Genomic DNA, 22,728 nt, shown 5'->3' on the forward strand with positions numbered 1-22,728 from the left:
CTGCAGCAGGCAACATACAGTGCCAGAAACCCTAGGCCCCCAGTTCAGTCCTTCTCCCACCTCCCACCAGGCTGGGTACAATCATTTGTCAGCTCAGGCCTGGCTCCCCTGTACCTCTTGCCTCATGGCCACTGGCGACCCTGCGGCCCGGCCCACGTGTGCATACCTCTGTTTTACAGACCAGGAGAGTGACTCAGGAAGGGGAGCCCTTGCCAAGGCCACCCAGAAAGGAAGCAGCTGAGTTCTAGCCCAGGTCAACATCGTGAATCCCCAGCCCACGCTCTTTCCACCTCCCCTGTGGGGAACGGCTCAGGGTAGGGGCTGAAGGCTCTCAGAGCAGTCAGAGGAGAAAGTGGATCCAAGGAAGCCTAGCTGGAAGGAGGGGCAGGCTTTGTCAAGCTGGCCACGGCAGGCTTGCCTAATTATCCACCCATGAAACAGACGCCAAGTCCAGCCAGGCTGCAGTACAGCTCCACTTAGGATCTGTGACACTGGGAAGACACAGTATTGACCTGCTGTTAGGGACTGCGGGATGGTGTCAGAGGATAAGTGCTCCCTAGTTGGCAAAGGCCCTCAGTACCAAAGCCATCAAGCCCCCTCCCCTCCTAGGCTCACTTGGCTTTCTTGGCTAATTAGGGCTCATCCTGACCTAGCCACTCCTTCTGCCCGTGTTCCCAGAGTCTGTGCTTATTTACTCTTGTCTTCCAGCAGAGAGCCATAACCCTTCTCGCTTCCTTTAAGTAGTTTTAGTATCAGATCAGACTGCCTTGGAGAAGAGCAACTCTGCACTCAGCCGCTGCCCGGAACCTCCCCACAAGCAGTTCTTCGCAGCACCTAGTGCAGACGCAGCTCCCAGAAGCACGGAGCACCCAGCACCACCCCAGCACGGGTGTCCCTCCAGCACCGCGTACTCCCGCCCAGCACCTCTCCCAACACCCATCTCTTTCTAGCACCAAGCCCCCATCCCAGCACTGGTGTCCCCCAGCACCCAGTGCTCCTGTCCCCATCATGGGCATCCTGTGCTCAGTCCTGTCCACTTCTACTTGTGTCAGGTTGATGCCCTGGTTCCTGCTCACCCTAGAATAGGAAGCGTGTGCAGCTGGGATTTTTAATTTCTTGCAGGGTGATGTACGGAGGGACATGAAGAATCAAGACCAAGATGATGTGGTTTTTAACTCCACCTGCCTGAAAAACTGGTCCCTGTAGCTTCTTCCCTTGAGAGATAGCACTAGGATGAATGGTAGCCACCCCTGCCCCATGGGTATCCACTTCTGTTCTCTCACCAGAAGCCCAGACTTCTGTTGACCTTCACAGAAACGGGGGCCCAAGTGAGAGGCCACCAGGATATACATGCTGCTCCATCCCCAATGGCTCCCTGCACTGGGTGGGGTGTCATGTTCTGTACTCTACAGACTGGTGTGGTTTAACTTAAGCAGCCAGCAGAGAGCAGTGCCAGCCATTAGGAAGCTACAGTAGTGGTGCCCGCCTTTGGTTACAGCACTTGGGAAACGGAGGCAGGTAGAGCTCTGCGATTTTTTTTTTTTTTTTCGGAGCTGGGGACCGAACCCAGGGCCTTGCACTTGCTAGGCAAGCGCTCTACCACTGAGCTAAATCCCCACCCCCGAGCTCTGCGAATTTAAGGCCATCTTGGTCTACAGAGCAAGTTTCAGGACAGCCAGAGATATACAGAGAAACCCTGTCCGGAAAAAAGGGGGAGAGGGAACAGAGAGAGAAACAGAGAAACAGAATGGGGAGAGGTAGGGAAGGAAAAAGATAGGAAGGAAGGAGAGAGAGAAACAGGGGGAAGCAAAGAAGGAAAAGGAAAGAAGAAGAGGAAGCCACAGTTAATTGTGCCAACAGCAGCTTCAGAGAGGTGGTGGGAGGCAGATGGGCCCAGGACTAGCTTAGAGACAACAACCGTGCCCCATCTGAGCATGGGTAACATTTGGAACCATCAAAGTCCAGTCATTCCAGGGTTATCCACGACATTGATGGAATCATTTCTCATTGCTTCGAGCTTCCGTAGCCACATGCTCTGGTTCAGGCTTCCTGCCTCCTCTCACCGGGAGGAGCCCAGAGCCCTCTCTTTGGATAGACCCGAGAATGAGAGTGACTTGTACAAGGTCACACAGCCGGCCAGGTGTGAGTACAGGGTCCATGTCTGCCCTGGAGAAGTCCTGCCTTACCCTGACCTCTGGGCGCTCCAGGACTGCTTGGGAAGATCTGTTTGTCCCCAGAACACGAACCCCACACCCATACAACCTACTGAGAGGTAGCCAGAAAAGAGACTAGCCCCTGAAGGCTCCCAGGAAGAAGTGTTCCTGGCGCTGAGCCAGAGGAGCCTGAAGCAGGGTAAACCCCACCTGAAGTCACTGTCTCCCCAGTGGTGACATCATTAGCACAGCTGGAGGACTGAGCAAGTTGAGGCAAAGCCAACTGGGTGTCTACAAACACATCAGTAGTAAAAAAAGAAAAGAAAACAAGCAAGCCACATCACCAGCCCTAGTCGGGGGGCTGAGCGGGTCACGTGACTTGAGAACCAGAGGCCATTGGGTGGGAAAGGTATTCTGGGTTGCACAGCAAATCAGAGGCAGGCCCAGGTTAGAAGCCAGTCTCCCCGCAAGGTCTGCTTTCCAGGCCAGCACTCTGGGACTATGGCCCTCTACTTTCTCCTCATACTCATGGAACTCTGGTGGAGCCTGGAAGTGCCTCTCCGGCTTTAAAATGCAGTCCAGGGACTGGAGAGATGGCTCAGCCGTTACACGCACTAACAGCTCTCTGGAGGACCCAGGTTTAACTCAAGCACTCAAATGGTAGCAAACACTCGGCTGTAACTCCAGTTCCTGAGGGTCGGCCGCCCCCCTCTGGCCTCCTTGGCCACTGCATGCATGTGGTAGACCAACAACAATACACCCAAACACATAAAATACCAAAAACAAGAACAAAAATCTTTCATAAAACAAAATAAAATAAAATCACTTCAGACCCTCACTCACCTCTCCAGATGTTCTGTCACTGGCGAGCGTTATCACAATACACTTTTCAAACCAAACTTCAGGTTGGTTTTTGTTTGTTTGATTGATGGAATTGCTTTTTCAAGACAGGGTTTCTCTGGTGTAGCCCTGGTTGGCCTGAAACTTGCTATAAAGGTGCACATCTCCCCACCTAGCTAAGTTTAGGCTTTTTCTTTTCTTTTCTTTTCTTTTTTTCGGAGTTGGGGACCGAACCCAGGGCCTCGCGCTTGCTAGGCAAGCGCTCTACCACTGAGCTAAATCCCCAACCCCTGCTTTTTCTTTTTAAGACAAGGTCTCATTATGTAGCCTTAGCTGGTTCTGTTTGCTGTGTAGACCAGAGAAGCCTCAGAGATCCTCCTGCCTCTGCCGCCCAAGTGCTGGAATTAAAAGTGTATGCCACCATGATGTTTGGCCTATTTTAGATTCCCCCCAACAACTGTGTCACTGGGTCTCATGTAATCCAGAACTGGCCTTGAACTCCTGCTCTTCTTGCATCCACTTCCTGTGTGCTGGGTTTTTTTTTTTTTTTTTTTTTTTTTGTTCTTTTTTTTCGGAGCTGGGGACCGAACCCAGGGCCTTGTGCTTCCTAGGTAAGCGCTCTACCACTGAGCTAAATCCCCAGCCCCTGTGTGCTGGGTTTACAGGTGTGGGAAAGCACACTGAGCGAGAGTGCTATGTTTACCCCACAGCAAGCGGCAAATGCTGCAACACTGCCTCCCTCCCACCATGGATCAGACATTTAGCCAGCACGCTATGCCACATCAAAGCTAAGAGCAGGGCTCTCTCTCTAGAGACCTACAGAGTAGCCACCTCTGTCCCTTGGGCCCATCCTTCATTCTTTGTAATCTGCACCCTGTTCCCCTCTCAACCTTCTTCAGTCCATCCTCCATCAATATCCCATAAGTCTTTCTAAACTTAAAAGAGAGGCTGGTGGGCTGGAGAGATGGCTCAGAGGTTAAGAGCACTGGCTGCTCTCCCAGAGATCATGAGTTCAATCCCCAGCAACCATATACTCATAACCACCTGTAATGAGATCTGGTGCCCTCTTCTGGTGTACATGTATACATATAGGCAAAACACTATACATAGTAAATAAAAATATAATAATAATAATAATAATAATAATAATAATAATAATAATAATAATAATAATAATAATAATAACAACAACAATAATAATAAGTAGAAGAGAAGCTGGAAAGATGGCTCAACAGTTAACACCCACTGCCTTCTTCTTGGTTCCCAGGCATCTGCAACTCCAGTTCTAGGGGAACTAGCGCCCTCTTCTGGCCTTCACTGGCACCACCATGCACTGGAGGCACAGACATACACGCAGGAAAATTACCAATAACACGTAAAATTAAAAAAAAATTAAAAAAAACCTAACCGTTGAATCCTGCCCAGCGGAACCTTCCCACCCTCAGGTCTCTGCCTTCATGTGTGCCTTCTTTGGGACTGGTCCGGACACTGTGTCTCCTTCCTAACCCTCACCATTCATTTTCTAGACAAGGCGCCTTCTCTGGGAGACCCTCTGGTCCCACCTCCCCCATGATGCAAGCTCTGCCCTCTCCAGTACCCACTGGCTATATCGTCCTATTAAGTGCTTTTCGCCTCACGTCTCCCCAACACAGGGTGTCCTTGCCGTGGGAAGCGACCCCGTGTGGACAAGGTTTCTTTCTGTCGGTCTATATCCCAGCATTCATTGCAGGCCTGGAATGTAGACGTTCAATAAAGTGTAGGATGGGTAAATCATGGCTTCCATAGGAGAGTACAGAACACTCAAGCTGTGGTCATTTGTGCCCATGGAAGACCTTTAATGGCGACCTAGGAGGGAAGGACAAAGTCAGAAACTGTCTCTCTCCAACCCACCTGCCAAGTATCTCCAGGACATAGCTTCTCTTTTCCCTCCTTCGATCCCCACTTCTAGCCTCTGCCTAGCCCTTCTCGCAGCAACCTCTTGCCCCAGGGTTTGTGGTGAGCAATCAAGAGGAATTCCTGGCCCGGGAGTCAGAGGAGGCGCCCCGGCAGGCTGGCAGGATACAACAGTAAGCATATGCCAGGAACTCTTCCAAATTCCAGCTCCCACGGCCCTGTGCAGAGCCGCCAAGTGGGGCCAAAAGGGATGGGAGCACCCCTGGAGCAGGGGGACGCTTGGGACATTGTACGGAGCAAAGAAGACAGGCAAGTGTGGGATGCAGCAGGGGGAGGAAATTACAACCCCAGCAAGAGGCAGGCAAGATGGCATCAGTCTGTAACCATACACCAACGACCAGGGAAAGGGCAACCCCCAAAAGGTTAATTAATATGACAGCCATAGGAAAACTCCTGGCTGGGCCCAGAAAGTTCTGGTTGCTCTTGCCCTCAATGGGACAAGGCTAACCTACCCCCTAGCTGTGCCCAGGACCCCAGTAATTCAGAGATGTCTACAAGAGGGCTCTAGACACGCTCAGCCATTCTACATGCAGTGGCAAGAAGGGTCCAGGCACAGAAGCAGCACTTGGAAGGGTCTCTGTTAACTGAAGGCCAGTCTGGTTTACAGATCAAGTTTCAGGACAGTCAGGACTGCACAGTGAGATTCTATCTCAGAACAAAACAAAAATAAATAAATAAATAAATAAATAAATAAATAAATAAATAAATATATAAATGGAGAGAAAGGGGTTCAAGAGATGATGGCTCAAGGGTTAAGAGCAATGGCTTTTTCCCAGAAGACCCAGGTTTGGTTCCCAGCATCCACATAGTAACCCACAACCATCTGTAACTTCAGTCCCAGGATATCTGATGTCTGCTTCTGGCCTCCTCAGGCACCAGGCATGTACAAACTGCACATTCATATACACAAGTAGGCCAACACTCATATAATAAAAATAAACTTAAAAAGAAAGAGAGGAAGGGTTGGGGATTTAGCTCAGTGGAAGAGCGCTTGTTTTGCAAGCGCAAGGCCCTGGGTTCGGTCCTCAGCTCTGGAAGAAAAAAAAGAAGAAGGAAAAAAGAAAGAGAGGGAGGAGAGAGGGCGAGGGAGGGGGGAAGAGGGAGAGGACAGAAGGGAGGAAGGAGAAAGAGGAGGAAGAACAGGATGATCCCAAGGAAAAGAACTTGTCTCTGGGCCACACCCTTGTCCCTTTTATTCCCCTTCCTGGGTCTGGTCCAGGTGTGATAGGTTCAGACAACAGCTCCTGCCCAGCTGTCAGCACCCAAGCTATCACCAATGCCCGCACAAGTGTACCTGGCTTGCCACCGTCACAGATACCATCATCCTGCCCACACTTGCAGTGTGGCCTTGGCAGAAATTTTTTTAATTAATTTATTTATATTTTATGTGTATGGGTGTTTTGCCTATATATATGTGTGTGTGTGTGTCTGTGTGTCTGTGTGTGTCTGTGTGTGTCTGTGTGTGTGTCTGTGTGTGTGCAGTGTGTGTATACAGTGCCTGCAGAATCCAGAAGGCATCAGATCCCCTGGAACTGGAGTCACAGACTGATGTGAGCTGCCATCTGAGCGCTAGGAATTGAACCAGGGTCCTATGGAAGAGCAACCAGTGCTATTAACCACTGAGCCAACAAGTTTTCCCAACCAGAACATTCCAGGAAGGACCATTGACTGCTGGACCATTTTCCATTCTATCTCTGAGAATTTCGAGATTCAGATATTCTCTGAAGCTTGGTTTGCTCCTTTCCTGACCTTCCAGCTAAGGTCAAGTCTAAAACCCAGACAAGGATTAGAGTAACAGAAATCTGGGGGCTGGGATTTGGAATGCAAGGCCCTTAGAAGCTGAACCCCTCCACCCCCAATCGTAATCTCCTGTGCTCCAGACAGGAGCCCCCTGACCCTTCCAGCCATGCAGACTGGTGTGCTGCAGCAAGACAGGACATGTGCTGGTTGGGAACATCAGGCTAGTACCTTGAGCCCGGGCTGCAAACAGGACAGGACAGGAAAGAGACAGGGCATTCGTGAGCAAATCCAGGCTGCTGGAGGCCTCTCCTTACCTGAGAGGCCAGGAGAGAAGGAAAGAGCAGATGGAGCAGATGCCAAAGTGTTGGCGGAGGGTGTGTGGTCACTGGGGGTGGCGGGATCTTTCCCCTGGAATTTTCCCCTGGCAGGAAAGGCCCACCCTCCTAGGAATGGATAAGAGTCCCTGGCATCTGGCCCCCGAGGCTAGATGGTTTCTGACAATCCACCATTATTATCCTCCCCGCCTCACCCTAGGCTGATGCAGAGGGAAAACTGAGACAGGCAGGAAGGCAGGGTCTCTGGCTAAATTCAGAATCTGACTCACCCTCTGGAAGACTCCAGTTATCTCTATCCCTGAGTACCCAGCATTCAAACTGTGAGAAGGGCTGGAGAGATGGCTCAATGGCTATGAGCACTGGCTGCTCTTCCATAGGGCAGATAGGGCATGGGGTTAATTCCCAGCACCCGCACGAAGGCTTGTAATCATCTGTAACCCTGGTTCAAGGGGACCCAATTTCTTCTTCTGGTTTCTTCAGAAACCAGGCCTGTCTGTGGTAACAGACATACATAAAGTCAAAACACCCACATCCATAGAAATAAGAAAGAGAAAAATTGCTGAGCAATGGTAGTGCAGCCTTTAATCCCAGACCTTGGGAGGTAGAGGCAGGTAAATCTCTGGTTCAAGGCCAGCCTGGTCTACAGAACAAATTCTAGTACAGCCAGAGTGGAAAGGAAAGAAAAAGAAAAGAAAAGAAACAAAAAAAAGAAAGAAAGAAAGAAAGAAGGGCTGGAGAGATGGCTCAGTGGTTAAGAGCACCCGACTACTCTTCCAGAGGTCCTGAGTTCAATTCCCAGCAACCACATGGTGGCTCACAACCATCTGTAATGGGATCTGATGCCCTCTTCTGGTGCGTCTAAAAACAGCTACAATGTACTCATATAAATAAATTAAATAAATCTTAAAAAAAAAAAAAGAAAGAAAGAAACAAAGCACCCCCCCATAAAAGGACAATAAATCTTTTTCTGATAGAAAAGAACTTATTAAAAAACAAACAAACAGGGGTTGGGGATTTGGCTCAGTGGTAGAGTGCTTGCCTAGCAAGCACAAGGCCCTGGGTTCGGTCCCCAGCTCCGAAAAAAAGAAAAGAAAAAAAAAAAAAACCAAACAAACAAAAAAAAAAAACAAAAAAACAAAACAAAACCAGAAACAGGTCAGGAGAGCCCCTGGCAAGGCAGGTGGGAATTAAAACCAGAGGGGGCAGCAGTTTGCCCAAAGTGTGCCAGCGTGCTTCTGCTCTTCACGATTTGTCTTTGCTTAGAGGTTGTTTTTCCTTTGTTTGGTTAATTATATGTCGTCTCTCTTTATTTTGAGGCAGGATCTCATGTAGCCCAGGCTGGACTTGAACTCCTTATGATGTTGATGTGATCTCTTGCTACCACTTTCCAAGTATGGCAACGGAAGTGTGCCACAATACCCAACCCACCATTCTCATATTGTTCCTTTGAAGGCTCACTTTCAGATCCTCTCCTCTAGGAAGCCCTCATGCCTCATCCTCCCCTGGGTCGGGTCCCTTTGCACCTTACACCTTTGACACTCCTCCCATGACTCCCTGCTACCACAGGATGAGGTCTAAGCTCCCTCCTGTGGCTGCTCATGCCTAAGTCCCATGAGCCTGGAGGCTTGCTGTCTCTCCCTAGTTCCCTCTCTCCTCTTCCACTGACCAGTTGGAGTTCTCCCTGTGGAACTCCCTTCTGGAGTCTTACCTGGTGTCTCTCTCAAGCCCTTGGCTCAGTATACAGCACACTTCTGCTTTCCCTGGGGGCAGGGTTGTGTGCCCGGAGCCATCTGGAACTCCGCCTGACAGGTCTTAGATTGGGCCTGAGACCCAGTTCCAGGGGTTCAGTCACTTGCTCAAGATCACACAGTAGGTACCTGAGGTGGGAATGGGGCCTTTTAGGGGAAGGGAGGACAGAGGAAACAAACCCCACAGCCCTGGGAGTCACAGGGCATCTAAGCTAGAGATGACAACCTAACCCTCTCCTCCGAGGTCCAGAAGCCCATTATCTCGGAGGCAACGCCCCCACTGACCCCAGTCACACAGACACACTGAGACAGGATGGGCCTGTCTTCCTGAGACACAACCATCGTCCCCAACCCCCAACCCCTCACCGCAGGATGGCTTTGGAGAACACTCTGCAGCCCAAGCCATTTTCAGTTCATCTTTTCCTAATTTTGCTTTGAGGAAGTCACTGTGGCTGGGCGCTTTCCCCTTCTCTCACGCACTCCCAACAGCTTCTTTTTCCACTCCCAAGTCTGTCTCTTCGAAGCTTGGAGGATGGTGACCAAAACAGAGGGCCCTGCCTCATAGGAGAGCAATGAGAAGAAAGAAGCAGGCGCTAGCAGTGGGAGAGAAGGGGTAGCAGGGAGCAGCCTAGAGTGCCTCTTCTTTGCACAAAGGCCCTGAGGCGCAGTCAGCTTGCCATAGCTTAGGGCGGGGACAACATCACCTCAGCTACCTTATACATGCCTCAGTCCACAGATCTTTCAGAGGATTTTTTTTTTCTTTTTTCCTTTTTTCAGAGCTGGGGACCGAACCCAGGGCCTTGTGCTCGCTAGGCAAGCGCTCTACCGCTGAGCTAAATCCCCAGCCCCTCAGAGGATTTTTTTTTTGGGTGGGGGTACAAGAACAATAGGCCCTAACTCCAGGAGGTGGCATGTGGCTGGGACCCAGAGCCAACAGCAGCAAGTGTGGTGGCACAAAGACAGACATCACACAAGGTGAAGGGACCCAGAGAACAAAAGCCCACTGGTGACCCTGGAGCAGTGAGCATTCAAGCAGGCTTCAGGAGGAAGGGCCACCAAGGGGTCATCAGAGTGAGCCCCTTTGCCAGTGTGGAAGAGGGTGAACATGCATGCAAGGGAACAGCCTGTGCCAAACTGTAGGGTGTGGGTTACTTGCTTCCCTCCCCTAGTGCATGAGCCTAGGAAAAACTGCCCTCACTCGGGCCTAGGTCTCTGCTCTGGGATCGGGGTTCCCTTAGCATCTGCCTCCCCAGAAATGAAAAGTAAATGGGACAGCGTGAGACATGAGCCAAGTGTGGCCTACCAGGCCGGGGTTTTCTCATCACCCAGCTCATCCTGGTTTGGGAAGAAGGCTCTGTGTAGACTGAGATGTAGAGTCTGGATCTGGGCGGGGAGGAGGTGACTGGTTCCCACACCTGGCTTTCTGCTTATTATTACTATTATTATTAAGTGTGTGTGTGTGTGTGCACATGCGCGCGCGTGCATGTTTGAGGTATGCCACAATGCACAGATGGAGATCAGAGAACAACTCGCAGTACTTGGTTCTCTGCTTGTGGAAGAGGATCAGAAGCTCTAGTGGTGAAGAGCACTGACTGCTCTTCCAGAGGTCCAGAGTTCAATTCCCAGCATCCACATGGTGAGTCACAGCCACCTGTAATGGGATCCAGTGCCCTCTTCTGGTGTGTCTGAAGACAGCGACAGTGTACTTATATATGATAAATAAATAAGGGTTGGGGATTTAGCTCAGTGGTAGAGCGCTTGCCTAGGAAGCGCAAGGCCCTGGGTTCGGTCCCCAGCTCCGAAAAAAAGAACCAAAAAAAAAAAAATAAATAAATAAATAAATAATAAATCCTTAAAAAAAAGTTATAGGTCTTCCTTAACTACATAAGGGGTTCAAGGCTAGCTTGGACTATATGACTATCTCAAGCAAACAAAACCCAGCAACAACACAATAACAACGACAAAACCCTAGCTTATCCAAGCTGATGAACTTAAACACACAGTAGGCACATTATTTGACCATACCTATTATGTGCCTGCATAAACTGCTCTAACACAGTCCATTCTACTGGTGAACAGGCCATGGAACAGGACAAGCAGCAGGTATAAGCTGTAGAAGTCACTAATGTAGCTTCAGGCTGCTGTGACCAGTGTACAGTGTCCATTGAAGACGGAAAGGCCATTCTGTGTCAGAGCTTCCTGACTGCACAGTACTCATTCCATCGAATTAGTTTGCCAAGTGGAGTGCCTGGGCCCTGCCTATGACTGACTCTTTTTTTTTTTTAATAATTATTTATTTTATGTATATGAGTACACTGTAGCTGTCTTCAGACACACCAGAAGAGGGCATCAGATCCCATTACGGATGGTTGTGAGCCACCATGTGGTTGCTGGGAATTGAACTCAGGACCTCTGGAAGAGCAGTCAGTGCTCTTAACCACTGAGCCATCTCTCCAGCCCCTAAGACTGCCTCTTGTTTTTTGTTTTTTTTTTGTTTTTTTTTTTCTTTTTTTCGGAGCTGGGGACCGAACCCAGGGCCTTGTGCTTTCTAGGCAAGCGCTCTACCACTGAGCTAAATCCCCAACCCCCTGCCTCTTGTTTTATGAATCAAATCAAAAGGTCTGGGTTGTAGCTGGGCACAGTACTATGCGCCTGGGATTCCCTAGCACTTGGGAAGCTGACTTAGAAAGACCAGGATTCAAGGTTAGTCTACATTGTGAGATCCAGGCCAGCCTGGGTAACCCCATCTGAAAATAAAGATCTTTGGGGTGCAAGGCTGAGCAGAGCTGTTCGTTATCCCCAGGCGCATTAGCTTGGTTCTTCTCACTGCTTTGCTTCTACAGACCAGAAGAACCAAGTCACCTGCTTACAAGACTGTTCAGACATCCAGCAAATATTTAGAGAGCTGGAATGGGGCTAAAGGGCATGCCATGAACCAACACATAGTAGGTGCTTCGTAAATGTTGACATGAAAAATGTAAACCAGGGAAGGCCTTTCAACCAGGAGGGCCTTGCCTTAGAGGAAAACAGTACCAAAATGTTTACAGGAAAGAGATTCTCCCAAGCCTGGGTCTGACTCCCTCCCAATTCCTGCTCTATGTCTTGAACCTTGACTTCTAGAAACAACACTTACTACCCCAGCACTCAGTAGGCAGACACCAGTCTGGTCTACAGAAGGAGTTCCAGGACAGAGAAACACTGTCTCAGAATAAGACAAAACAAAACAAAACAAACAAACAAAAAACAAAACAAAAAGACCAGACAAACAAAATGAACACCACCTACCTAACTACTCTGCCATTTTCAATTGGCTTGGGCTGCTGGGATTCCCCAGTGCAAGACCCAAAACTGAGGTCAGAGGTGAGCTGGGAACCCGCAGCTCTCCAGCAGAAGGGCCAGGTCTACCAGGGATGACTGACTTGGTTGTTTAACATGCCTTAATGGTGAGGTCTGGTGTGAAGAAAGGAGGGTGGTGACGGTGTCAAGGTGCATATGGTGTGTACGCGGGGACTGTGGCCCCTTTGCTTAGATTGTCATCTGTGGAATGACAGGATAAACCTGCAGAAGCACAGGTCAGCCACTGTCACCTAGTATCCTGTGTCATGTCCCAGGCTGGGTGCTGCTGGACCGGCAGCCTGCTTGAGGAGCCAACTGGCCAGTGGGTGGTGGCTGCAGGGATGGGGAAGTGACTGCTTCAGCTCTCTTTAGTCCCTTCCCTCAGCCTTTGACTCTGCCGGGCTGAGCAGAACTCACGAGGGGAGAGGGAGTCTCCCCTCTTCTCCATAATCACACGAAGGCCAGTGACCCGGAGCCACTCAGGGACCCACTGTCATATCTGACTCCTCTATGCCTATTGTCAGGGGTGAGTACCCCATCACCCCCATTTGTGAAGGAAGCATACGTAGCCCACGGATGATCTTAGGGAGGGTGAAAGGTAGAGAGATTCAAGCGGCTACTGGGAACCACACCCCTCTCTCCCTCATGGAGCCTTAGTGGCTCTGTTTGTTGTGGGCGGTGGACACAGTAATCAGGTGCTTTCCTGGGGCAGCATCTGCCTCCAGCTTCCCTACACCAAGGAACAGTTAGCCTCTCTCTGCCTCAGATTCCTTCTATGGGCTGTCAGGATCATATGTGCACTGAAGCAGGCCTGTGTATGAGTTGGAAACAACAGCTGTAGAGACTGAAGAAGCCTGGCCAGAGGGGTCATACACAGCTCACCAGGCGAACTGTCTCCCCCATCCCCCAGCGGGTAGGCTTTACAGCTGGCTGCTCCTAGCAGAGTGGTCTTCATGGTGCCTGGGCTCAGTCACAGCAGTGCCCACCCCACAGCTGATCACTGTGTACCCTTAAGCACACTGTTTCTCCTCTTCCAGATTTGCATGTGTTATCACTGTGGGGTAGGAATGAACCCATTTCAAGGAGTGGCCGTAAGGATTCTGAGGGTGTGAATCTCAAGCCAGACAGGGAGAAGGAATTATGAAGCTCTTAGGAGTTGGCCAGCAGCTGGACCAAGGACCGGGCCCTTGTTAGAGAGGCAAGCAGGCCTTCAGTAGAAGTAAGGTTGGGTAGAGGAACCACAAAGCCTCAGACAAGTAATTGCTTGCTGAGAGCTGGCAGAATGACTTTCTGTAGTACTAGGGAAGGAGGCAGCCTGGAGCCATCCACCGCCCTAAGACTGTCACCAGGATCCAGGTCATAGCACTTTGTGGTGAGCCCAGGCGGCAGCTAGCTGGCCAAGGCTGCCTCCTTGGGCAGTCCTAGGATCTGGTTGAAGACACGGGTTGTTGTGCCTTTTAAGGCAATGACGACTCCGCCGCCACTCCCCTGTTCACACTCGTGGCAGATTCTCAGCAGGTATTTTTGTTTTTCAAGATTGGAATGAAACTCCTTTTGTCAGCACAGGATTCCAGTGAGAGGCCTGTCTGCGGGTTCTGGTGAGAGGAAAGCCTGAAAGGAACAAGCCAGCCACAGGCACGGGAGACACACCCTCCAGGACCTACCCCGGGAAGGGTGGGGAGAGGCCATGATCCAGTCACTCTAGTCCAGTGACCTGAAGAAATGCTGGAGTTTCCCACCCCGGTACTGATGTTGTACTTCACAAATTTGAGCACCAACTGTGCACCAAGCTCTGTCCAAGGGAACCTGCAGGTAACTTGAAGGACAGACTTTTTCAGCTCTCCTCCCTCAGTCCCAAGAGCTCAATCCACAGAGCTTCTGCACTTGCTATTTCCTTGAGGAAATACCAGAGCTTCACCTGATGTCTTCTACTCAGGCCCCATCACTGGTCAGCCAGGGACCTGTTATTTGGTCTTTTCCGCATTTATAATCTGCTTCCCCACAGAAAGGGAGAAACTGCCTCAAGTCTGTTTCTCCAGTACTTCAGCCACAGTGTTGGTGTACAGCAAACATCACCTTCCAAAGACTAACCTGGCCTTGCCTGGTATTATCTTGGGGCTGCAATCTTGGGTTAGGGCCAGCCTTCTGACACTGAAAATGAGGGTAATGGTTTAGTTCCTAATGTCCACATGGTGGCTCACAACCCCAGGTTATCACCTATTCTTTGTCTCTGCAGCCATGCACATGGTGCTTTTACTAAATATATACCCACATCCTGAGATGCAGGATATACAAATTTTAATTCTAGCACTTGAAGACGCTGCAGTCTCAAAAGGTAACCTTACCTGTAGCAGAGCAGAAACAAGTCCACTGATAGGGTAGTCAGCTTGCGGAAAAAGATCACGCTCTCCAAAGGACTTTTTTTTTTTTAGACTTATTATATAAGTACACTGTAGCTATCCTCAGACACACAAGAGGACATCAGATCTCATCATAGATGGTTGTGAGCTACCATGTGGTTGCTGGGAATTACACTCAGGACCTCTGGAAGAGCAGTCAGTGCTCTTAACCTTTTAGCCATCTCCCCAGTCTCCTCCAAAGGACTTTTTTCCGGAGCTGGGGACCGAACCCAGCCCTTGCGCTTGCTAGGCAAGTGCTCTACCACTGAGCCAAATCCCCAACCCCCTCCAAAGGACTTTCTAAGTACACGTTACCTTTTCTATACTTGTGCCCCTAAATCTGGAGGTCTGTCCTGATCATACTGGCCACATACGTAGAGATGAGGCCATTGAGAGCCATACTACTGGGATTAGCGGACAAAAGGGCGCCTCCTTCAGGCCTAGTAGGTTCCTAAGAACCCAAACAAGGGGAGAGCTTGCTTGAGATCCCAGGAAGCTGGCCTCACAGCTGAGCTGGGTTTTAATCATGTTCCACACCCACCCCAGGTGTAAAGCCGTCTAAATCACTACTTCGGCATGGACCCAAGAAGCCTCTTCCCATGTAAGGCTGCACTATGGAGTCCGGAAGCTAAGGGGCAGCTTCAGAACAATGAAGACAATGCTGCATCATAATGTGGTAGTCCATAGCAACCTAAACATCTTTGAAATATATATATGTATATATATGTATGTATATGTGTGTGTATATATATCAAACCCTTTGTATACTAATTTTTTATCAGGCCTAGGGCCTTACCAATACCACCTAAGGAACAGTAGAGTTTGGCTAGTTAGTGTTAGCCAAGTTCTGTACAGTGCTGGATACAGAAGACGTGATACAGGTAAGTTTGCATTAAAAAACTGTTTCAAACCAAGAACAAGAAACTAGGCCATGCTGGCCATTGCTCAAGGAAGAGAGAAACCAATGTTAATTGAAAATATTTTATTGATGAGACCCCACCAGCTGCACAAAGTACTCCTGGCATCAGGCACCTTCCTCCTTGGCAATGCGATCTTTCTTGAGCGGTCCCTGTGGAGGAGAAATAGCAAAGCTTCATTATTCCTGCACACAGCAAAGGAGGCCAGCAGCCCAGACAACACCAGGCAGCTAGGTGCCAGGTGCCCCGTGCCCCAGGGCCTGGGGAGGTCCTTACCATGAATGCTTTCTTTTCCTCCATGGTCTGGAAGCGACCATGTCCGAATTTGGAGGTGGTGTCAATGAACTTCAGGTCAATCTTCTCAAGAGCCCGACGCTTGGTCTGGACCAGCAAGGACTGTGGGCCAAAATGAAAGTCAGTGACTGACAACACCCTGACACCTAGCGCCAGCTCCACAATTCCCCAGCTTAGCCCCCCCACCTCCCCAGAGCCCAGGATCAGTCTTACCTTCCGGAGAGTAAGCACTCGCTTCTTGGTTCCCACCACACAGCCTTTGAGCATGATGAAGTCATTGGTCACCTCACCATAATGGACAAAGCCACCCTAGAGAATCACAGAAAGAAGGTATTGGTCAGCAAGGCCAGTTAGCCATATCACAGAGCCACCAGGACCAATAGTGCTGTTCTCAGAAGGAAGGCAACAGGGAATGGTTCCTCAGTCTCACTCGGGCGCTGTGCCCAGCGCACATTCCAGAGTCTCATCACAGAACAGCTAAGCCTGAACATCTTTTTCACCTAAAACTCAAGCACAGCTAGTTACTGTGCAGGAGCATGGGTGGCAAGCATTGATCCCAGGGGTCAGCTGCCAGCACTCACCAGTGGGTTGATGCTCTTGTCAGACAGGTCGTAGTCAGTAGATGCATTGTTCTTGATCAGCTTACCATCCTTGATGAGGTAGCCTTGACCAATCTTGTAAATCTGTATGAACAGATAACAATTGAAAAGGCTGTCCTAAGAACCAGCAGAAGCACCGAAATGCTGGCAACTAGTAGAAACAATTGTTGAATGACAGGCATGTAGTCCCAACACCTGGGGACACAGGTTAAGAGGCTGCTCTATCTTAAAGCACAGGAGACGGGGTTGGGTCTCCTGGAAGCTCAGTGGTAAATCCCCTGGATTCAGTCCTTAGATCCGAAAAAAAAACACGAGACAAGGGCTGGAGAGATGGCTCAGCGGTTAAGAGCACCGGACTGCTCTTCCAGAGGTCCTGAGTTCAATTCCCAGCAACCACATGGTGGCTCACAACCATCTGTAAGAAGATCCGATGCCCTCTTCTGGTGTATCTGAGGACAGCTACAATGTACTTATATATAATAAATGAATAAATCTAAAAAAAAAAAAAAACACGAGACAAACTCAATGTAGTAGGTATGGTAGCAACTCGTGCCCTGGCAATCCTGATAATCTTCCAGGCAGGTACAGGGCTGACAACTTGTCCTATGCTGCCATTATCTCAAAACACATGAAAGCTGCTCAAAAATTAAAGGTAGGCAGTGCCCTAGATCTATGGTTCCAAAGACCGTTTCATGGATCTATCTGAGAGACATGCAGGATCCCAGTTAGCCTTACCTTCTTGTTGATCTCTGTTCGGTGATGGTAGCCTTTCTGCCCAGCTCGAGCCACAGAGAAGGCTACACGGGCAGGATGCCAAGCTCCAATACAAGCAACTTTGCGCAGACCTCTGTGGGTCTTTCGGGGCAGCTTCTTTGTATGCCAACGACTGGTCACCCCTGGAAAATATATGTTAACTCTATCATAAGGCAGCTGGGCAGTCCTGTCTTTTCTATGAGTTAGAATACTTGTGATTAGGTTATTGATTACACTCAATTACCAACAACGGGTAAACATGCCTATCAATTCAATACCAATTCCACACTTCTGTCCTATTTTAAGTAAAATCAGACGGGTGTCTCCCTAAATATCTACATTTGCAGTACCTATGGCAATATGTATTGCTATATACATGAACTGTGACCAAGTTGCCATGTATTTATTAGATTGAGGCAGTTTTAATTAACCATATTTGGCCACCTGGCTTTGGGTCCTCTAAATGTCATCTCTCTTCAGAAGGGCATTAAGTTCACTCCCTAAAAGCTGGCCACGCTGACCAGGGACTGTTCTCAGAAGGCAGGCAGAGGGAATGCTTCTACAGGCCCAGCACATTCCATGGGCTTGCTCACACTATCACCCACAGAAACTACAGCAAAACTCACCTTTGTAGCCTTTGCCCTTTGTCACGCCAATGACGTCAATCATCTCATCTTGCCCAAACACCTGGTTCACAGGGACCTGCTGCTCCAGCCTCTCTCGGGCCCAGTCTAGCTTCTCAGCTACAGTGCCCCCATTCACCTGGATCTCCATCAAGTGTGCCTTCTTCTGGCGCAGAGGAAGCAGGCGCATCTAAAAGAAGCAGATGTAGCTTAGATCAGGTTGATGTCAGTAGAAAGCTTTCACCTGGAAGCTCAAAGCCAAAAGCCTTTTGCCAGTGGTTGGCAGACTGTCAGGATGAGCTACTAAACAGTTCCTAACCAGCAGTGTTTAGAAAATACATGGCCCAAGCTCACACCATCATTTCTGGTCAGACATGCATTAAACTACCTGGAATCAAGCCTATTATGGTGCCACAGCGCCCTCTGCTGGTCTAGATTAACAGTAGTATCTAATCCTCAGACCACAAAATGCTTACCTGAGTGTGAGCAATTATGCGGATGACCTGGCAGTACTTCTTCATGCTGTTGAAGTCCTTCTCCAGCTGCTTCTTGCCTGTGTCATCTTGCCATTTCTTACAGTACTTGGTAAAAGCCTTCTTCTTAGATTTGTGCCTTCAGGAGCAGAGCACAGTTGGGGAAGGGGCCTGGTGCAGGCCTTCATCACCCTTTCGGTGGGCGAGAGGAAGGCAGACTGGCACCATTTGGGGATGGGGCTCTTTGCCGGCTTCTAAGGAGCCTTTTCCACCGGCAAGCGGAGCCTGGATGAAGCTCATCGGGCAGAGCCGAGCGGAGCTGAGCAGAGGTTCACAGGTTAATGTAAGCCACAAATATACACAACACACAATTTTTGCTCCAGGGTACTGAACTTCTTTGTGAGAGGGGCAACATCTCACAGTACTGGGAAACAGGGACCCAGGTCAGAGGCAGGGGACTTAGTACAGACAAGGTTTAAAGGCCAGCATCTAATACTAAGGTCTAAATGCAAAATGATGTGTCTGTTTCCCAGCTGCCCTGCCATTTTTCAGATCCAAAGCTACACTAACACTTCAGCTAACCAACACCCAAGGGTAACACTCAGGTTCTGGCTCAAAAAAAGCCAAGGTCTTAAAAAAACCCTGGGGCTGGAGAGATGGCTCAGTGGTTAAGAGCATCGACTGCTCTTCCAGAGGTCCTGAGTTCAATTCCCAGCAACCACATGGTGGCTCACAACCATCTGTAAAGAGATCTGATGCCCTCTTCTGGTGTATCTGAAGACAGCTACAGTGTACTTGTATATAATAAATAAAAATCTTTAAGACCCATCTCAGTGTCCCTTAATTCTGGGGCAGCCCTTGGGCTGAGTCAAGTTTCTTACCAATTCTTATAGAAACGCCTTTTACACTCATCGCTGATGTGCTCAGCAAATACAGTCTTGAAGGTCCGGAGGCCTCGTGGGGTTTCTACATATCCCACAATACCCACAACCACCATGGGTGGGGTTTCCACAATGGTCACAGCCTCCACAACTTCTTTCTTATTCACCTCTGTAAAGACAGACATAGGCATCAGTGAGGCCACAAATACCCGAGGACTTTGTGTCTACTTTGAAGGGCCTTCTGCCTCTGCACCATTAATACTGGACCTTCCACGACTGCTCTTCTCATCCGGACTCTCCACCAAGTGGAAGCTTCTAACAGTTGAGCCCAAGACACATCAGGAATGCAGCTAATCTAAAGCAGGCAGTACGCCAGGTGCTGACTACCAGCGCTGTAATAGCAGCAAAAGGCCATGTGTTTTCATTTCAGACTGTCTCAAAGCGCAGCTTCGTCACAGGCCTTAGTTCAGGTCTCTTCATAACTTGTCAAACATACAGTTGCTAACTATCTAGAAAAAGTTGCAAGTAGGCAAAAATCAAAGCTCAAGGGATCTCTTTTTTTTGGTTCTTTTTTTCGGAGCTGGGGACCGAACCCAGGGCCTTGCGCTTCCTAGGTAAGCGCTCTACCACTGAGCTAAATCCCCAGCCCCTCAAGGGATCTCTTGAGTCTAATATTGTCTATCCTTTCATAGGACCTGGGTTTGATTCCTAGGTAAATGAGCCTTTGTTCCAGATTAGCACAAAGCACCATCGGATGGAGGTCACCTACTGTTCTTTGCAAATTTACTGTAACTACAGGCATAATTACACACAACCCCAAGTTGGACAAGTTTTGTACATACTAGATCCTGGCCGGTCAACTTCCCGGACAATGTGGGTCATGCCAGCCTTGTACCCTAGGAAGGCTGTGAGGTGAACAGGCTTGGAAGGGTCATCCTTAGGGAAGCTCTTCACTTTTCCACGATGCCGGCTGCTGCGCTTCCGAGGCAAGAAGCCCAAGGACCCATGCCTAGGAGCTGAGAATTTCCTGTGAGACTGAGGTAAAACGGGAGAATCACTAACAATGCTGTGAGAAGACTTTCCCATCTCTTACCATTAAGCAAAAGAGGACTCCACTTTTGTCCTAAGATAGACTGCAACAATACTAAATGCTTTAGTTCTAGAGTTTCAACGAACAACTAAGTGACGATACTAAAATCTCCTAAACAAGTTACCTTTGGGTGAATTTTCAGGAGTCACCACTAAATGGCAACATGGCCGACAAAGGCACAGCCTATTACAAGTAGGCCTCTAGAACTCCCAAAGCCAGATCAGAACATGACAATCAGCACAGAGATTCTGCCCGCCCGTCAAAGGATTCATCATTTGTGGCTTCTGGGAACTCCAGAGATCCTCCTTCCTTTCTTGGAACCACATTCCAAGGTGGATTCGACCAAAGTTGCAAAACGTCTCAGGTTTAGTCAATGCATTCCTGAAAAGCCCACGGCCATCCCTACCAGGCTAACCATGGGCCCAAACCTCGAATAGGCCACAAAATAGCCAGTTCTACTAGAGTCCCTTAGGATTGCGCTCAATCAAATGGCTGTCCCAGAGGCCCAAGTCGGTCCCACACGTTTTCTATAAACCCATTTAGGACCCTGGATATAGGGATGGTCGCGGCCCGTCCACTGACTCCCTAGAATAACCTCTCAGTATTGGTGAGGCCGGGATGGCGCCGATGGTAGGCCGATACAGTCAGGCCAGCGGAAGACTATAGAGGAAAGCATCACAGTCGTACATACCATCTCGCCGCCACACGCCGCCGATAGAGATCGAGCAGGCGCTGGTGCAGGCTATATAAAGCCACTCGATGGCTCCGCCTTCTCAGCGTGCGAACGTGCTGCCGCAGTGGACGTCGGGTCGAAGGGCACGAATGGAACATCATTTTACACACGTTTCCCCGCCCCCTCGGGATTGACAAATAGCGTTTGTACGGAGGGTGGTTGGGTTCAAACTTAGCGAAACGCTTTTGAATGTAATGAATCTACGGCGGTCTGCAGCAGCCAAATTTGATGAGGAAGAAAAATGAAGGCATTGTGTTTCCCGTCACCTCTAGAACGGAATCACACAGTGCTAGTCCCTTCGGTCCCACACAGCAACGAAACAACGGCGTTTTGAAGCAGGCCTAGTGTGATACAACTGACTGTATTGCTCTTGAGAGCTCTTAAGATAGAAAGGCTGAATGAAACTGCTTTTTTTTTTCTAACCAGTGATTTTGATTTGACAATGACTTGCCTTTAATACGCCATGATTTTGGGTACATCTCCCTCGAGTCCTGTCTCTGCCATTTCAGTCCCCAGATGCCGTTCCCGTTCATAATTTTCAGATTTACAAACGTGCGAAGTTTTTTTTTCCCTGTGTGTACGTAAGTGAGCCATGTGCGTCCCTGGCGTTTTCGGAAATCAAAAAACTGTCAGATCCCCCTGGAACTGAAGTTATAGACTGTTGTTAATGCTGTGAACTAAACCCGGTCCCGTGGGATGACAACAAGTTTTCTTTTCTTTCTTTTTTTTTTTTAAGATTTATTTATTCATTTAATGTGTATGAGTACACTGTAGCTGTCTTCAGAAGTACCAGAAGAGGGCATTGGATCCCATTACAGATGGTTGGGAGCCACCACGTGGTTGCTGGGATTTGAACTCAAGACCTCTGGAAGAGCAGTCAGTACTCTTCACCGCTGAGCCATCTCTTCAGCACCCGGCAACAAGTTTTCTTTTTTTTTTTTTTTTTTTTTTTATTACACACCAAGCAACCTTTTATTTGACATAAAGTTCATTTTCAAAATTTAGATATGAAGATCTAAGGTGACTGGAAGTTCTCAGCCATTACTACCGTACCTTAATATGTCTTCTACTCTTCAACAGTCACGAGTTCAGTCGTTCCCATCTGACCCTGCGGTGGCCAAGGCGTGGCGCGGCCTCACATCGTATCGATTTCACATGGTGGCCGGTGAGCTAGCCTTTACCACACTTCTGCAGAGTTGACGGCCTGCGGCCAGCACCATAACCGCCCTTTGTCTCCCGCATCTTGATCGCTCGCAAATAGGGGCCCCAAGTCATTCGCACACTCCTACTACATAGGAGCATCCAAACAGCAGCAAAAGAGGGCAACAAGTTTTCTTAACCACTGAACCATTTCTCCAGATCAAGAATTTTAGTGAATTTATTTTTAGTACAACATAGTTTTATTAAAAAAGAAATTTAAGGGGTTGGGGATTTAGCTCAGTGGTAGAGCGCTTGCCTAGGAAGCACAAGGCCCTGGGTTCCGTCCCCAGCTCCGAAAAAAGAACCAAAAAAAAAAAAAAAAAAAAAAAAGAAATTTAAAAAATTCTGATAGTGGAGGAGCACTACTTAAGGATACTATTCTTAGTAAGTTCTTTTTTAGTTTTATATGTATGAATGTTTTCCTCATTTATGCATGTACACCACTTAAGTGCAGTACTGAAGGGGTCAGAGTACTGGGGAGATTAGAAGAGGGTGTGGGATCCTCTGGAATCAGAGTCACAAATGGTTGTTGTGCTTGGAACTAAACCTTGGTCCTCTGCAAGAGCCCTTAACTACTGAGCCATTCCTCCAGTCCAAAGAAGATTTTTTTCTTTTTTCTTTTTTTTAAAAAGACCTATTTATTTTATGCATATGAGTACAC

At 48.9% G+C, this 22,728-nt stretch overlaps 1 protein-coding gene and 3 non-coding genes across 7 annotated transcripts; all 4 read right to left on the minus strand.

Annotated features, from left to right (window-relative positions):
• Window positions 1–4,807: 4,807 nt before the first annotated feature.
• Window positions 4,808–20,980, minus strand: Rpl3 (ribosomal protein L3). Of its 4 annotated transcripts, XR_010052961.1 has the most exons (11): window positions 20,826–20,980; window positions 19,887–20,079; window positions 19,045–19,213; window positions 18,167–18,302; window positions 17,694–17,880; window positions 17,050–17,210; window positions 16,297–16,398; window positions 15,929–16,024; window positions 14,820–15,817; window positions 8,730–8,898; window positions 4,808–4,838 (listed from the first exon to the last, which is right to left on the minus strand). XR_010052961.1 is itself a non-coding variant. In NM_198753.3 (10 exons), exons 1-10 carry the CDS (start codon window positions 20,826–20,828, stop codon window positions 15,529–15,531), a joined length of 1,212 nt encoding a protein of 403 aa, NP_942048.1. In that variant the 5' UTR covers window positions 20,829–20,855; the 3' UTR covers window positions 15,470–15,528. The 4 variants fall into 4 exon arrangements, 2 of the variants coding, with proteins under 2 accessions (XP_063119390.1, NP_942048.1); XR_010052962.1 differs by having other exon boundaries at window positions 4,808–14,955; window positions 15,046–15,817; NM_198753.3 differs by lacking the exons at window positions 4,808–4,838; window positions 8,730–8,898 and having other exon boundaries at window positions 15,470–15,573; window positions 15,698–15,817; window positions 20,826–20,855.
• Snord83b (small nucleolar RNA, C/D box 83B) lies at window positions 16,100–16,193 on the minus strand. The gene has a single exon (XR_005487707.1). It is a non-coding gene; the product is annotated as a small nucleolar RNA U83B (small nucleolar RNA).
• Window positions 18,303–18,357, minus strand: LOC120094021 (small nucleolar RNA U82P). The gene has a single exon (XR_005487712.1). It is a non-coding gene; the product is annotated as a small nucleolar RNA U82P (small nucleolar RNA).
• On the minus strand, window positions 20,351–20,414 carry Snord43l1 (small nucleolar RNA, C/D box 43 like 1). The gene has a single exon (XR_005487657.1). It is a non-coding gene; the product is annotated as a small nucleolar RNA SNORD43 (small nucleolar RNA).
• Window positions 20,981–22,728: the final 1,748 nt, after the last annotated feature.

The sequence above is a fragment of the Rattus norvegicus genome, chromosome 7 (assembly GCF_036323735.1).
Source record: "Rattus norvegicus strain BN/NHsdMcwi chromosome 7, GRCr8, whole genome shotgun sequence".
Classification (NCBI taxonomy): Eukaryota; Metazoa; Chordata; class Mammalia; order Rodentia; family Muridae; genus Rattus; species Rattus norvegicus.

Coding starts and splice junctions, on each gene's coding strand:
- Rpl3 (XM_063263320.1), bottom strand. Junction 17,881..18,166: donor GCATAATTGCTCACACTCAG/GTAAGCATTTTG, acceptor TGCTTCTTTTAG/ATGCGCCTGCTTCCTCTGCG. Junction 17,211..17,693: donor AAAGGGCAAAGGCTACAAAG/GTGAGTTTTGCT, acceptor TATATTTTCCAG/GGGTGACCAGTCGTTGGCAT.